At 52.1% G+C, this 16,719-nt stretch overlaps 4 protein-coding genes across 4 annotated transcripts; 2 read left to right on the top strand and 2 right to left on the bottom strand.

Moving 5' to 3' along the window:
• Window positions 1-1,151: 1,151 nt before the first annotated feature.
• cyk3 (cytokinesis protein 3) lies at window positions 1,152-5,001 on the bottom strand (the record flags this gene model as incomplete). The annotated part of the gene is made up of 2 exons (XM_014686611.1): window positions 1,152-4,832; window positions 4,927-5,001. 2 exons carry the CDS (start codon window positions 4,999-5,001, stop codon window positions 1,152-1,154), a joined length of 3,756 nt encoding a protein of 1,251 aa, XP_014542097.1.
• A 1,668-nt stretch (window positions 5,002-6,669) lies between these two features.
• On the top strand, window positions 6,670-8,812 carry svkA_0 (Serine/threonine-protein kinase; the record flags this gene model as incomplete). Its single annotated transcript, XM_014686610.1, has 4 exons — window positions 6,670-6,721; window positions 6,813-6,880; window positions 6,969-7,136; window positions 7,205-8,812. The coding sequence occupies 4 exons, from the start codon at window positions 6,670-6,672 to the stop codon at window positions 8,810-8,812; spliced, it is 1,896 nt and encodes a 631-aa protein (XP_014542096.1).
• A 707-nt stretch (window positions 8,813-9,519) lies between these two features.
• Window positions 9,520-11,177, bottom strand: RAI1 (Decapping nuclease; the record flags this gene model as incomplete). The annotated part of the gene is made up of 7 exons (XM_066129570.1): window positions 9,520-9,689; window positions 9,871-10,167; window positions 10,234-10,583; window positions 10,633-10,668; window positions 10,716-10,747; window positions 10,804-11,046; window positions 11,106-11,177. The coding sequence occupies 7 exons, from the start codon at window positions 11,175-11,177 to the stop codon at window positions 9,520-9,522; spliced, it is 1,200 nt and encodes a 399-aa protein (XP_065985816.1).
• A 1,085-nt stretch (window positions 11,178-12,262) lies between these two features.
• G6M90_00g004440 (uncharacterized protein) lies at window positions 12,263-16,647 on the top strand (the record flags this gene model as incomplete). Its single annotated transcript, XM_014686608.1, has 4 exons — window positions 12,263-12,448; window positions 12,515-15,244; window positions 15,298-15,495; window positions 15,784-16,647. The coding sequence occupies 4 exons, from the start codon at window positions 12,263-12,265 to the stop codon at window positions 16,645-16,647; spliced, it is 3,978 nt and encodes a 1,325-aa protein (XP_014542094.1).
• Between the last annotated feature and the right edge of the window lie 72 nt (window positions 16,648-16,719).

The raw sequence follows: 16,719 nt of genomic DNA, 5'->3' as shown, positions 1-16,719 counted from the left end.
GCGATGTTCGCGTTCTCCGGTTGGGGGGTGGTGGGCAGGTTGGCTCGAAAGCGACTGCGCGACGCGCGCGCACTGTCAGTAGCGACGAGCAAAAAATAGAAGAAGACGGCAAAATCGGAGTGGTGTGTTTTTCGTCAACAGAAGGCGGCGATGGTGTCGTGAATTCCGGGGACGAGGGTGGATGGACGATGGGCGCAGGCCGACGACGTTGGGGTTGCGGCTCCGGAATTGAGGTTGTATATCGACTGCTTGGGAGCCCAAGACTCGAGGTCAGTCGTCAATGGTCAGTTGCCAAATGGTTGGTTGGTGGTGGACGGTCCTGGTCCGGTGTTTTGTCCCAACATGGTTTAGCTCGACAACTGCATCCTCAAGTGCTCTGAATGGCTCTGTGGTGCATTTGCGGAAGGAGCGACGCACTGCTCCTTCCAACCCGCTTATGGCGCTTACACCCCCGCGTCAATCCCTGAGAAACAGAACGCATCTCCGTGCATCACCAAGCAACAGCACACCGATATTCACCATCGCTGCATTGACTGCTGAATCAATTTTGTTGTTCCGAAACCCTCTAATCTGTACATGTTGCAAGAGGCTACGAGTGATGGGGACTGCCGAAAATGCGCTGGTTGCAACCAGTCTCCACGGTCTAAACAATCGATATTGTATCGAGGAATGCTCCGGAGACTGCCATAGCCGGACCTTAAAAGTACACGAGCTAGCTACTCTGCAGGATCTTCAATAGAAAACTCGCAGCAGGGCAATCGTAAGCTAGTTTACCGCACCATTTGTTCAATCATCATCCATCCCTGACCTTGGTCGGTCCCAGTTGCAAAATGTCATGTCGTCATTGCTAACATTAAAAAAGTAAGTGAACCTGAATCTACAAACTATGATACAAGTTATGCACAATTTTTCCAAACACCATGAGCCTAATATGTCCCCTCCGATTAAAATCAAATAACGAATTTGTTAGCAATGAAGGCCAGTCAAATCCCCAACGCCGTTGTCTGTATGTATTGCGGTCCTCAGTTTTGACGCTAGCCTTGCGTCCATGGCTGTATCAAGAACGCCCCTTCAGCTCCCTGAGCCGAGATCAACATGTTGTTGCCCCTGCATTCCTTCGCCATCATGTCCATGGCGCTTCCATTCCCTCTTTAACCGACACAAATCCACTCGGCAAACACGCACCAACGGGCGGTACGGTCTGCTAATACCAGTCCTCTCCATACGCCCCTCTCAGAGCATTTGATAATGGTCTCCCATGTCCCACCATCGCTGACATCTTCGTCACCGGATAGACCCTTGCTGCCAGCAGCTATGCCCTTGCGGTCTTCCTTCCTCATAAGACGGAGGATCTTGCCGCCTGGCGTTTGAATAGCCAACTTGGCAGGCTTCTTTCCTGCCACAGTGCCGCTTGCTGAACTGGGGGTTGATCCGCTCATGCTCGAGGTGTTCATGCTCATGGCCGAACTCGGCCGTGCAAAAGGATTGGGGCTCGTTCGTCCAGGGTTCGATGCCGGTGTTAACGCCGAGTTGGGTCCGCTCAACGTCGAGCTCGGGTGCTGTCTAATGGCGAAGACAAATGTATTGTTAAGGGCTAATCTTTGGCATTGAGGCTGCACCACATAAATGTCGTGACGTTGAGCATGCGGAGTAGGATGTCGGGTAACGAAGTCGTATGGCGGATTCTCTCCAGTGTGCACAATGGGAAGTGCGAATGCTAACGGATGAGGGATGTCTTTGATGCTGTGCATCAATCCACGCTTACCAGCATAGATTTTCAGTGTACCTTGACCCTCATCCCCTGGAAGAAGGGCCTTGACCGTGTATCGCTTCACCCCATCATACCACTCTGCCTGCGCCAGCGCTCTCTTCTTTAAAACATCACCGCTTTCAAACACGTCGCCATCTGCGTCCCGAGTATATGCTCGAGCTTCCACCTCCGCAGCCACCTCAATGTCGGCTGGCACATTGAACTTGATATGAACCATTTCAAGATCTTCGATCCTCGTCACGGCCGTGTTGTAGTCAACCATTTCAATCTCGTTGCGGAAAAATGACGGACACGTGCAAGGAAGGTTGAGCAATATCTCGTGGGCCACAGGGGGCACGATGTGCTGCTGATCATGATGCTCTGGAACATGTGTCCAGCACACTTCTGTCGGTCGCGCGAGGAACCACCAAGAGTCAGCCGTCGCTCCATTAGCACTAGAGTATAGGCCACGCTTGGGATTTGAAGGGCTCGCCAAACAGCAGTCGATGATGCGCCACTCATTGTCAACAATGACGGCATTCCACCAGTGATTTGATCGCGGCATCATGTTGAGATCGGCTACGTCACCTGGGCTCTTAAGATAGCCCCGGACAATCTCACACTCCAGTCCAACAGCAGCACACATCTCCATGACGAGAACTGCGTATTCTTCGGCACATGCCCTCTTGGCCTGGATGACGCGACGCGTGTCAATATCGCCCTCAAAGTCTTCCTCCCAGCAGATCTTTTCAGATACCCATGTAAAAATGGCTCGCAGACGTTGCACATCGCTCCTGTAAGGTCGACACACATAAGTTGTTGCTAGTTGAATAGCGGTTGTCATGGGTGGCAAATCCGCAATAAACCGTGAGTTCTTGTCCACCTGGCTCAGATTTATCGATTGATAGTTTATTGCCTCTCTCACTGGCATTCCATCTGCTGCCTCGTCGCCCTCAATGTCCTCGTACATTTCATCCACTGGATTTAAAACAGGATGTTCCATCATCTGGCAACGATCTTGACGCTCGTTTCGCTCTGCTTTGCTTAAGGAATTTGACCTGTTCACGTCACGACGAACCTGGACCCAGTCCACGCTGCTACCACCAGCAAGGCCCATGTCTCGGGCTGCATTGCTCCCGTAGTCTGGGCCGCTGATACCAGTCATTCTTGAGCTCATGGCAGATGGCGCCACAGAAGGCCGTGGTCGGTTGAATGGCGATGCCCGAACTGAATTGCTTCCAGCTATCGAGCCTGCTGCAAGGCTGCCTCTGTTGCTCGCAACGCCAGTCTTGGCAGAGTCAAAGATTTTCTTGAATATGTTTCGCTTAGGCGCCTTGGGTTGAACCAGCCCTCCTATACCTGCTGTCAGGTCATCTTCCAAGCCGGTCTGAGCCCTTGGTCGACCATTTGCGGCGACATGGCTGGCATGGCTGCTGTGATAAGTGACACCAGTAAAGGGGGAATCGGGACGATCCAGCTCTGCTTCACGGGCGTCCATAGCACTCTGTGTGCGCATATGCTGACGAGCCATACTACCAGCACTGGTGGAACTGATACCACCGGCCGAAACACCACTCCAGAGAGTCCTTCCACTACTTTGGGTGGATGAGCTAGTGTGGCTTTGGTTGCCTGTTGAGGCGTTGGTGGTGTTGGTTCTGGTCGTAAGCGTTCTTCCTACACTCCCACTCGCGGCGCCTTTTCCGCGTCCTATTTCATACGCAGATTTTTGAGTTCTCAGTTGCCGTGGACGGCCAGCAGGCTCACCAGCCGAGGATCTAGGTCTTTGATAAGGCTGGCCTTTGGGTGGTGGTGGTGGAGGTATATCTTCTTCAGCGTCAAGATCTATGTCTGCTGCCATACCTACACTCTTGCTATGGTGATGCATGGTCTGGAATTGTTTCTCCATGCGCTCCACGTAGTTGCTTAACTCAGGCAGTTCGTGCTTCTGACCTCGACTACCGTTTTGAAATGATGTTTCTTGGGAGGATCCACCGCTCCAGGTTTCATAGCCTTCATCATGGTGAGCTATTCCCGTGGATGTAAGAGGTCTTGTCGTCACTGAACCCTTTCGCCTCGATTTGTGTGCAATTGCATCAAAGGATTCTGGTGCCCAGGGGTCAAGCGGCTGCTCCACCACTTCTGCTTGCTGGACCTGCTCACCATCCCAACTGCTTCCAAGCCCATCCAGCTGGTCTAGCTGTTCCATGACACTGTCCATCGCTTCCCTGAGTGGCGATGGTGTCATGTGAAGCTCATCTGGGGAGTACTGGCGTGGCGATCGACCTTGAGGGGTATAGTCTCCATTTAACTCCCGCTGATGCATCTCATTATGAGGCGCAGATGAGGCGTGTCTCGGGGTCTGTGGCGGGTGGTGGTACGACGCATTCGACTCATGTCTTGTCATGGCGGCAGGAGAATATGGGTGGAAGGAAGCATTTGACGTATGCCGTGACATGTCAACTGGTCGGCCCCCGCCGCCGACATGCCGATGAGGTGGTGGTGCCGGAGGAGGAGCAGAATCTCTGTCAGGTGTGCTTCCACGATCTCGGTAGGTTTGTGATGGCGCTGGTGATGGCGCTGGTGATGGCGCTCGAGAGCCATATCCGTGAACGGTAGGCGGCGATGGTACCCTTTCAATGGTATCATGGACTGATCTGCTAAAAGAGCCGCCAGACTTGTCTTTGGCTCGTTGGTGCTGAACTTTGGGAGCAGGGGCTCCAGCTGCAAGCCGCGTAGAGACAGGGGTTGGGGTGGCAGCTGGGTTGACCTTGGAAGGATCGCGGTAGGATGTTGGTTGTTTAGCGGTAGTATAATGGGGAGCCTTTGCGTATGCTTCAAACGGCTTGCGGAAAGTCTTTGACTTGGCAGGTGTGTTTTTGGGGCTGGGCGTATTGCTTCCTGGCAGGGGGCTGACTGATCTCGTCATGGGACGAAATTCCTCAGGGAGGACTTCGACAAAGTTGGAAGGAAAGGACCCAACCGTCCTTCGATCTCGGTACAGACGACCAACCCACCACGATCCATCACCGGCGTTTAGACACTCGATCAGATCTCCCTCAATGAAGCCTAAGTCCCGTTTCGACTATCGGCATGTTAGCAATTCTAGGCCCTCGAGGCAATCCGCAAACACCCGCACAGTTGGCAGATGAAGAATAGAGCAAAGGTGCTATACAGACCTCTCCACCCCATGAATAAACAGCTCTGCACCAGCACGGAAACCTCGCTGGGAGCGCCTGTGGTGCAGGCACCATCGTGGAACTAAGTTGAGGAAGGAACGAAGCCGTGCAGCCGAGGACTTCACGTCAACGTTGGCAGATAATGGTCTATGCGAGGCAATGTTTGTCGTCGATTGGTGACGGGGATGCCGCCGTGTTGCATGCAGATTTCGTGCTGCGTTGGTCCGTGGATGCTGAGCAGGTGATATTTGTTGCAGCAACAAGTCGTTCAGGTGGGCCGAGGAGAATGGTTTCCTCCTTCGCCCTGCATAGTCGTCCTGGTCGTCACTTGATACGACAAAGTCAAGAAGGAACAAAACAGGGAGAGAAAGGACCAGGAAACAGCCGGTAAGAAGATGCCAAGCTAGGGGGCTAGTGGCCAATCTAACTTTGCAAAAGACGTTGAACAATGAGAAATGGCTCTTGATATGAAACTATGTGTCTACCAGCTGTGTATGGTCTCGCTGCCGGTCACTTGACCAGAACAGTCGGTCAGTTGCTTGACAAGCGACTGGTCTATTTGCTTGGAGCAGGGCAACGGCGGCAGCAACAGCGGCGCCCGACAGCTTGCACAAGACGTCAAGCCCCGGCAGGCCATTCGAACAACAGAGGGGCAGCAGTAACCGGGGCAACGCATATCGCACGCCTCAATGGGGCACTGGGGTCTGGTCGAAAGCAACCAGGCCCTCAACTGGCCTCTAGGGGCCTCTAGGGGCCTCTAGGCCGCCACTAAGCCACCAGACATCAATTGATGCACATGCACCTCCCACGCAGCAAGGCGCTAAGGCCCCAGAGCCCCGGCACTCTGCACTCACTAAATCGGGAACTGGGCCCGTGGAGGCCGACGACAGCCAATGACCGGTCGTCAGTACCTCGACTACCCGCAAACTTCGGGCAGATTCACACACACCCCGTATGTTCCACGGGGCATTATAGTATTACTTATTATTGCCCATGAGCTGAGTGTGATGCAACATCAACCATCTCATACTAGCCTGCCGGGACGCCACTTGACGTGGTGGCCGCTGGGGCGACGGCCGTCCTGTAGTACGCTCTAAAGCTGGCTTCGTTCCAACGCACAATCCAGATGCGCCCACACGAGGCTTTTGCGCGTTGGGCCATAGCAATTGTCAACACCATTGCAGGCCTTGTCACGATGCGACAAAAGACGGAGGGAGCCCTCGACTATTAGCCTTCTCGACGACTTTCTCTATTATCCTGCCCGTCGTGACGAGCTGACACCCCGCCGCCAAAACCACCCCCGGCAAACCACCCCAGTCGCAGCTATCCAAAAAAGGAGATTTGTAAACAAAGCAGAGGTCCAAGCTCTCCGCCCAGCCCTGCCGCTGTCCCAGACAACGAACGACCTCATTAAAGCAAACCGGGCATCGCCCTGGCTCAAACTGCCAGCCAGGTGCTCCGAAGTCTGCGCCTGGGTAGCCATTCCGGCCGATTACAGGTAGTATTATCTGGCCGCGCAACCCGGCTCGCATCCCTTTATTCTCCTCTCCCCCGTCACGGCATCGATATCTTTACATTTACCGCATCTGTCGCCCTCGCGCAGCCCTCGTGTCTGTTGCCTGAGATTCCTGCTCCAAGGCATTGCCGATTCGGATCGCCACGGTTCGTCTACAGGCACAGCATCGGCCTTCTCGTGCTCCAGCCCATTTCGAGAAGCGGCACATTGCATGACGTCAAGACAAAATGGCCGATGAGGGTGTTGCAGAGCACTATCAGGTCTTGGAGGAGCTTGGCCGTGAGTTCAAACGTTCCCAGCAGGCTACCTGGTCGCCGTGTCAAACAGCCGCCATGTTTTACAATCAAAGCTAATGCGCACCTCCAAATAGGTGGAAGCTTCGGTGTCGTCTATAAAGGCATCGAGAAGGCAACAGGCGAGACCGTGGCCATCAAACACGTACGTACCCGTCCAGCCCTACGATGAGCAAGCACAAGCAAACAGCTCATGCCATGTCCCATTGCTAACATTGTGCGTCTATACATAGATCGATCTCGAGTCCAACGATGATGACATCCAAGATATCCAGGCGGAAATAGCCGTCTTGAGCACGTGCTCCAGTCCGTATGTGACACAATATAGAGGCTCGTTCCTTCGGGGACATAAACTTTGGATTGTCATGGAGTACTTAGGGGGTGGTTCCTGTCTAGACCTGGTGCGTTTGACAGTACTTGTCGGTGTCCCATGCGCGTCGTTTGAATCAACTAATCAAGCCTTCAACAGTTGAAACCTGCCAACTTTGACGAGACACACATAGCCATTATTTGCCGTGAGCTGCTTTTAGGCATTCAGTATCTTCACACCGAGGGCAAGATTCACCGAGACATCAAAGCTGCCAATGTGCTACTCTCTGAAACGGGCAAGGTCAAGCTGGCAGACTTTGGAGTTGCCGCTCAATTGACCAACATCAAGTCACAGCGAAACACCTTTGTCGGTACCCCCTTTTGGATGGCTCCAGAAGTTATTCAGCAAGACGGGTACAGCTTCAAGGCAGACATTTGGTCTCTGGGCATTACCGCCATGGAGATGGCCAACGGAGAGCCACCGCTGTGTCACATTCATCCCATGAAGGTTCTTTTCCACATTCCCAAGAATGCACCTCCACGACTCGAGGGCGACTTTAGCCGAGACTTTAAAGACTTTGTAGCCCAGTGCCTCACCAAGGACTATGAGCGCCGGCCGTCAGCAAGAGATTTATTGAAGCACCGTTTCCTTCGTTCTGCTGGGAAAGTTGAAGCTCTGCAGGAACTCATTGCCCGCCGCCAAATGTGGGAGGCCAATCAGAATCGTCAGAAGCATCCCATTTACTACCAAGAGACCTTGCAAACAATATCACCAAAGGATGAAGACCAAGAGTGGGTGTTTGATACAGTCAAGTCGGTTGCCCCCGCACCGCCCAAGCGGCCAACCATCAGACATCGCAAGCCTTCGTCGATGCTGGCCAGTGAAGAAGGTTTGCGCAAGCTCGACATTGCCGAGGGGCCACTTGGTCCATCATCACCGGCAACTGGCACGATGCGCAAGTGTACCGTTCGCCGCACTCCATCACTTGCCCATTCCAACTCCATCCGATCCAGCGGATCGCCGCGTCCCACAGTCGCACCCAAGAAGCCATTGCAGCCCGACATGTCTTTTGGAAACTCGGGTTCGACTATGCGTTTGTTTCGGCGTGTTCCATCAGACAGCTCAACCAATGGCCAAATAGGAAGACCATCCTCACCCGATGATGTTTTCTGCGACGAGAACCTTCCCCCCCGTATTGCGTCGCCTGTCGAGCCTTACGGCAAGGAAGCCATCCTCGGCAGACGCCTGTACAACAAGGCCGTAGAACCCACTCTGGCTGAATTACATGCTCAGACATCTGCTATGCAAAAGAGAGAGGCTCTTGCTAAACTGTCGGACGCTTTTGCGTCCCTGGATGCTGTAGACCCAGAGGGGGCATATCATCTCATGAGCAATCTCGTTGCATCCATGTCACAAGACAACAAGCTCAATTCCTCGTTTCTACGGCAGCCGATTCAAAAGGCTCCAGACGACGGAACTCCCTTAGGAACGGTCATTGTCAAGAGCTCTGCCCCTTCCCTAGCTAGTCCTACCAAGCTGATCCTCAGTTCCAACAATCCCCATCTTAAGAGTCACCGTCGACGCCAAGCCGAGTCTCCTCGAACCAGTCTGACAGAGAAGGAACTTGAGAGGGAGAAGTCGTCCCTCCTAGAAGAAAAGTATCCCGGTCGTGATGCACTAAGTGGCATGGAACACTGCAAACAGTTGTCTGATGTTCTATATCAACGATGGGCTGATAACCTCCGCATTCGCTGGCCAGCTGTATAAACGATATTTGCCAGCTGAGATTCAGCCTGGCGTACTAATTCATGACAATGGAGGATGAAATGCGCCTGTTCATACAGGGCATGAAGATGTTTCGCACTTTTTTTTTGGTTTGTCAGCCCGCTTGCTTCTTTTCCACTTTTTCTTATTTCCCTTTCATTTTGGCATGAATACCCTTGAGTGTATGATTTGAGTAGCGCGACTGCATCGACTTTGCATAGCCCGGCTCGGAAAACATAAAATGGTTGCAGCATGCATTTTAGACATGGACAAACATGCGGGATGCAAACATGCATGGACAACGTTCCATGTACAAATGGCAGGTTCTATGGCTGCCGTTTGGTGGTAATGTGGATATATTGCTTGCTGTTTTATGGGATTCCACCGGAGCATGGCGTTGGGGATTTGGGAATTTGTGCTTTGGATTTGTAGGTAGATCTAGGTAGAATGTGTGAATAAATCGATTGCACACAATTTCTGCCTCATTCCATGATTCATCTTGTGATGTGTTTGTCATGTTTTTATATTCTGATTCAAATCTTGGGCACACCAAGACGAGTACCTAGGTATTCATTCAACGCATTCAATCGTTTTCAGGTACCTGTACATCGTGTGACGCAACTGTACATATGGGAGTTTGTTTTCGACAAGACGGCGGGTAGATATTGGCAACGACTACAGTCATCTTGCTAGATCGAGGCGCACAAGGGCTAGGGTTCTGTGCTCGGGCCGAGGGATAGCTTGATTCGCCAGTTTTTGAATTCGTCAGAGAGAATGTTGCCGTGGCCTGTTTCTTCGACTTTGAAGACTTCGATTGTGGGGGAGGCCGGGTGGCGGCGTATGCGCCAGACGCCCTCGTCGTTGATTGTGCTTTGAAGAACTGTGGTTCGATTCCGGGGCTGTCAGCGAGTTTTCATGACTGCAATGGATGATGATTTTGCCGTGTGGGAAACAGTGACAGTTCAAGGTTCGAAGAGGACAGGATAAAACAAGATTAACAAGATGAGGAAGAGATTGGGGGGCGGGAACCATCCGAAGAGACGAGCAAGACATGGGCTTACATTCGAGGAACTCGCCCGCAAAATTCACACACATGTCTGCATTCCACCGCGCGCCTTGCCTCGAATTTACCGTTTGCGGAATGTTGTGCGTCTCGATATCCTTGACGTCCATTAGGATGCCGTCTCTTGTGCGGAAACCCACGATTATCTTGGGGACGCCCAGCAGGAACGACTGGATCCAAAACTTCATGAGCTTGCGATGGAAATTGTCCATGTCGTGGTCGGAGCGTATCTCAGCTGTGGTTTTGAGTTCGACCCAGTTTATCGGCTGGCCGGGTTGGGGTTTGGAGTCCCATACTGGTTTTCTCGTTAGAGTAGTGTTCTTTTGGGAGGGAACATGTGTTCAGGGAGGGGAGAACATGCTCGCATCTACTTCGCCGCCTAGACAGAGGACGGTCTTTCCGATGCCGGTGCGTACGACGGAGCAATATTGTTCCTTGTTGTTGACGATTTGATTCTCGCGATTTTCAATGTATTCTCTTGATGTTTCGGCCCATATTTTTGGCAGCGTGGAAAGGGTTTCAAACTTATAGCCTGGAGGGGAGGGGGGTGGTGAGTTTTTGTAGTCTTGCGTGAGGAGGATGAGAAAACGAAAAGGGGGGAGAGAGATACCCCAATATTGCATGACTTCTAAAGGCGGGCCGCGTCGGGGGCCGCGATGGTTTTCCTTGGCTCGCGACTGGCGTTTATATTCGTTATTTTCTTCGATGAAGCTAATTTTTGTGAGCTGCTGTGCCTAGGTCTTGAGGGTGGGATACGCACATGCAATTCTGGTACAGAGTGGCATTCATCTCAAAGCTACGCCTGTTAGTTGGCTTTCAGACATGGCACAGCATGATACACACCCATCTTGTTGCTCAAACAGCGCCGCCATAATCTGCCTCGTCATTATCATGGAGACACGGACAAAACGGAATATGGAAAGAAACGCACCTTGGTCATCATCCCCCGCCACGTAACTACATTCGCATCAATCTTCTTCCCGGTCTCCCTTTCGTGCGCCAAGATGGTTTTTAGCAAGCTGTCCAGATGTTCGTCTCCGGAGTCATCTAGTTTCTGGAATTTTTCGAAGCCCTTGGACAGGTCTGCTCCTAGTTGAGGGGTGTAGTAATACTTCATCGAAGAGTCATCGAGGCGAAACTCATGGTTCTCATCGTATGAGAAGCAGGCAAATTCCTGGATGAGTTAGCCGGGCTAGGCGGACGGGCACAGATGGACGTGACAATGAAAAATACCTTTGGCCTTTTCACGGGGTGGCTTTGCCCGGTGAACCTTCCAATAGGCTGTATTGAGAATGTGGCCGACATTGTAAGATTGCTGAGGGCTGGTCGCTCACGGCCTGTGCCTAGTTTAACTGCCTTCGAACAGTCGCGGTCGCTGATGCATGCAACCTGCTGTTGGGCTTATTGGACTGTGTATCGATGTATGAATGAGGGTGCCACGTCCATCACAGTGCGGGTTTGGCAGACAACGTGGTTTCAAGAGTATTGGAGGCGAATGTGCGTTCGATGTGTAGTTTGAGTGTTGAGCTGGGGCTGAAAGTTGGTGGTCTCGTGGGTGGAACTAGACCTGGATCGATGGGATTTCCCCAGTTGTTGAGATGGTGCACTGGACATATGATCAACTTTGATGGATGTCTATGTTGAAGTGAAATCGGGGCATGTCATTCTTGTATATAGTCGTCCTGTTTGGTTTGGAATGGGTTTGCAGGAGGTTTGCATTTGTTGGTGCAGCCCGCGAATGCTGAGTTACCCTGCACGAGGGTTGGTCGGCAGCGGTTTTCACAATGGTGCTGTATGAGAAACCGATATTAATTATTCGATCCTTAAAATAGGCGCTGAGTAACAAAAACAATCAACCTGGCTGTATTGCTTTGATTGTTCAGAGCGCTGCCGTCGCTGCTGTGTGTGAGGCAAGTTCAGATCCAGAGGACAAAGAAAGAGCTGGTGCTTGTATTCAGTGTTCCGTCATTGTACGCACAACACACTCTATGCACCTCAACCACCTTTGAAATCGAGCATCGGTTGAAAAGGATTCATCACAGACTCTCAAATCATCACTCGCTTCTGGATACCAATATTTGCCGTTGTCGAAAACACAAGCCGAATGAAAGCACCAGCTCGCCCAGCACGTGATCAGCGTGAACCCTGGCAACACAGCCGTCTTCAAGCGTGGGGTGCAGTCGAGCTACCGATAGTTCCATCTTCAGCCTCGCCTTTGGGCTGCGCGGATCGACTTACATCGACCCTGCATCCACACGTTGCGCCAGACCAAACCGCCGGCCGCCTGGTCTCTGTGCGAACCTCTGTGCGGTTTCCTTTGCCGTGGAAGTTGGATATCCGCCCGTCGGGCAACTCATATTCTGCCCGCACGGCTGCTTACACTCAGGTCAATGCCCAGACCACGACGTCCTCAACCTCGCAAATCGAAGTCGCGGCGCACCGTCGACACCTCGGACGACAACGACTGGTATACAATCAGGAACATCCTCGACGAGCGACTTGTAAAGGGCCGTGTAGAGTATTTGGTCGACTGGGACGACAATCAGAAGACAGGAGAAGCATACTCCCCTACCTGGGTATATTCCCGTTGTCCTACCGAGAAGCTCCCTTGAACAGCGCTAACCATCTGTCTGGCACTTTAGAGCCGAGAAGTTACAGACGCAGCCCGAAACGAGTGGGAGCAGAGAAAGCGGTCACGCGTCACTGAAGCGACTGAGGTTCGGACCCAAGATAGCCAGGACAGCCAGCCGCCTCGACCGTCCAACTGGCGACATCTCCAGAGACCCCAGACAGCTGGCCCGTCTGGCGCATCTCGTCGACGACGGTCTCCTTCCGACGGCGTCGACACACATCGCCCTGCCAAGGTTGCCAAAGTCGCACATAGTGCCACGCCATCAGAGGAACCCGTGCCATCTATTGTATCTATATCATCTCCTGATAGCCTTGACGACCCTGACGGCCTCGACCGTCTTACGCAACAAAGCTTGAACGCTCCGCGCTCTCAACAGCTTGTTGTTGAGCTCGAGATCAAGTCGGACTTTGACACGTCAGAATACGCTAGCCAACACAATACCCAGAGCAGCAGCCAGTCGTCGCAGCCAATTGCTGAGTTGGAAGAACAAGACGAGCGGAGTCTCTTTGCCTCTCAGCTTTCCCGACAAACTATTCCTGATTCGCAAGAGCCTTCTAGACAGACCTGGACGCAGGATAAGCAAGTGACTAGCCTTGCACCATCCTTACAAGCTTCACAGGGTGGAATATCTGAGCACGAGCCTCAAATTTATAGTTGGGCTCAGGCTTCTTCTCAGCGCGCTGGCCACAACGAGGAACCGCCTACTTCGTCTCACTGGGATAGTTCCAATTACAGGGACGAGGAAAAGAGGGACCGGGATCAATCCAACTCCAACATCCCGTCTCATCAGCCTGCCCAGGAGGAAGCGCAGTCCCTTGTTGCAAGCCAAGACTTCGACCCAAGGGCACCTGCAACAAAACCGCAATCTGTTCAGTCTCCCCAGGGAAACAAGAATCTTGCTGCTATACCCACTATCAGTCCCGTGTTTCTTTCCCAAGTGGTGGCAGCTGAACTTAATCTTCCCTCGAGTTCGATCTCTAGCCAAGAATCTCCCCATAAAAGTGTGGTTGTCGAGACTCCGTCAGACACCAAACAAAACTCGGCCAGCACCCACCCACTGACTACTGATCTTGCTGCAGAATTTCGGGACCAATCTCAGGGCGAGTCCCAGGACGCCCAGGTGCTCCAAATCGACCCGTTCGTCTCGCACGTAAGGGCCTTCTCTGTCAGCCACGACACAGCCCACGCATCACCCACATTATCTCCTCCGAAAATTGATTCACAATCTTCGCCCGAGCCTCCTTTCGCCATCGCAATGGAAAATCATAGCTCCGCGAACCCGACGCCACAACCATCAGCTGTTGATGAGCTGAGCCAAATCCTCAACTTGGATAAGGTCATGGCTGAAGGCCCATCACATCCTCTAGAAGAACATTCTGCTGAACACTCTACGCCTGCCGAGATCCCAGCTACCAATCCAAGTATCCAGGACCACGACCAGCAGCCTTCGTCTGCTGAACATGAATCTGCAGGCCCTCAAAGTGAGCAACTAGCATTAGACACCCCCTTGGTTTCCCGGATTTCTGCCGTGGTCTCAATGAAGAGTATCGTTGACGCAATCTTTGCACATCCAGATTTACCTGCCTCTAGCACAATGATGCTGGACGCGCTACATAATCCTCAGCCTGAGTTGTCCACAGTCTCACCAGCAGACATCTCAAAACAGCCCGATCTCGCTGCTCCTCTACCTCTAATGCCGTCACTACTTACTCACGACAACCTTTCCTCAAACGCCACGAGAAGCTCTGGCGTGTCTGTCCCAATGGGACAGCCTCAACAAGACCAGGAGTCAAGCGATGATTCTGGTGATGAATCTCAGGAACCCATCACACTCAGGCATATAATCACACTGCCTTTCCAGGCCAGTCTGAGGCCACTGTATGATGACACCTTGCTCGAATCAAAGCGGGAGGTAACACAGTTTGGCGCCATATTCAATAGCGAGGACTATGTGGAGCCAGACGAAACTCTCGTCCAGAAAATTGACCAAGTATTTAGTCGGCTGCACAATATCTGCGACTATCCCCCGGATGCAGTGGGTAGCACCCTTGAAGATTTACCCTCTGACCAGCTCATTAAATATTGCTACGATGCGAACCCCAAGTTCAATTTTATATATGAACTCCTGCAAGGGCTTACCCAGGATACTGAAGTTCTAATTGTAGCCAGGTCTACTGATCTACTCAGGCTCCTCTACCGCCTAACTGAGACACTACAGATAAACTGCGTCTGTGAAGAGATTGGTAAATCTAGAAGTGAGTTTACATCTATAGCCAGGGTTACTCTTATTCTTCCAGGAAAGAATGTTGAGGAAGATGACTTTGACATTGTGATTGGATATGATCACTCCTTCGGTGGCTCGGAAATTCAGAAGAAGCTGGAGCCAGAGATACCAGAAGCGCGGTCACCAATGGTGTTGATATTGGTCACCACACACTCTATTGAGCACATCGACCTCTACATCTCCGATGATTTGACACCCTTGGAAAGGAAGAATGCCCTCATGTCTGGGATAGTGCGGTCCAGACACCTTGTGAGCGACCCCGACCGTGGATACTCAGAGCCGCACGAGATTGCCAGCTTATTCCTCGACTATTTGAACGGACAGACCGAAGAAATAACCTGGAAGCCTATACCTGTCCCCGAAGACGTGATGGATATCTATCTCAACTCCCAGTCACGTTCGCAGATGCCGGTCGAGGGAACACCGGAGCTTGAGAATGCTCGGAAGCGCAAACTTGTAAGCTAAACCCCTCACATCCAATGACAAACAATTTCGTTAACAATTTATAGGATGACTCTGATGATGAAGATGTGAAGCGAATGCGTATTTTGCCACACAGGCAGTCGACAGTGCAGACAAACGAGGCCCCAGTACCCGATGATGTAAAGGCACTACTAGACTCTGCAAACATCGAAAACACGCTCCTCAAGGCTTCTCATGTTCATATCAGCGTGCCAATATCTGTCTTACAAGTCTTGGCTGAGAAGGTATGAGATCCCACTGTATACCCTTTAAAGCAGTTGAGGCTCCAGCGATGTATCTTTCAAGGATTTGGGCCAATAGCCATTTCCTGCTCATCCATACATCTACAACGGGAGACAAAAAGCCTTTCACTAGATCAGGTACCTGGCCATCGCGCTCTATACTAATATATTATAATATACGTCGTGATAGCCAGGTACCTGATTTGGTTAAATGTTTTTGGCCTCCCAACGTACCTCGTTTGGGCCTTAACGCTTTAACGAAATGAACAATTCCTTTGCTAACTTCTTCAGAACAATGAGCTCAAGCGTCAACTAGAGGCAGCAGACAGAGACGCAGAGTACAAAAGTCTCATCTCCGGACTCGAGGCCCGCATCAAGGAATATCAGAGGACAAACGCAAGGGTGTACTCGTCACAACGAGAGGCCCTAGAAGACCGCATCAGATTTGAGCGAGAAACCCGCAAGGCCGAGTCCAACCTTGTCCAAGCCAACGAAACGGCTCAGCGAGACGCGGAAAGGGCCCAAAAGAAGATTGCTGACCTCGAAGCAACCGTTGCCCGCCTAACTGCTGACCCTTCCCACCCAGACGAACCGTCTCCCCTATCCAAAACTCAAACGCTCCTTCAAGAATCCCTCGGGAAAATCGCCATGCTGGAAAAACGTCTCGAAAACGCCCACAAGGACGCCGACTACGCCCGTAGTCTCTACCAAGACGCAACCGCCACATCTAGTGCCCTGCGTGGCGAAAACGCTGACCTCAGTGAACAAGTCGCCGAACTGTCCAAAAAGACGCCAGAAACACTAGGCAAGGTTCACGAGATTCAGGCAGATGCCACAATTAAGACATATCTCCATCAGATTCAGGGTCTGAGGACGCAGCTTCGCGAGCGGGAGCTTGAACTGGACTACACCAAGGAAGAATTGCGGACATTGAGAAATGGACGCAGGGAGACTCGACAGGTCAGCGTGCCACGGAGCCCAAGAATGGGCGTGATGAGTCCCAGAACGGGGAGGGCGACATACGGCAGCGCGGGCGGTTCGACTAGCAGGGGCACGAGCCCGGCTCCTACAAATGTCGAGGGCGCGGGTGTGCTAGCAGGTATGCAGTTTTTGGGGCAGCCTGCGAATGGGAGGTGGCAGCATCTTAGGGACTGAGTGGCAGGCAGCGAGTTTGGTGCAGAATACTCTGGATAGGAGGGATAGTGAGGACGTTTTTTTTTCTGCATG

The sequence above is a fragment of the Metarhizium brunneum genome, chromosome 1 (assembly GCF_013426205.1).
Source record: "Metarhizium brunneum chromosome 1, complete sequence".
NCBI lineage: Eukaryota > Fungi > Ascomycota > Sordariomycetes > Hypocreales > Clavicipitaceae > Metarhizium > Metarhizium brunneum.
The sequence above is the reverse complement of the archived record's forward strand: the minus strand, read 5'-3'. Positions and strand labels throughout refer to the sequence as shown.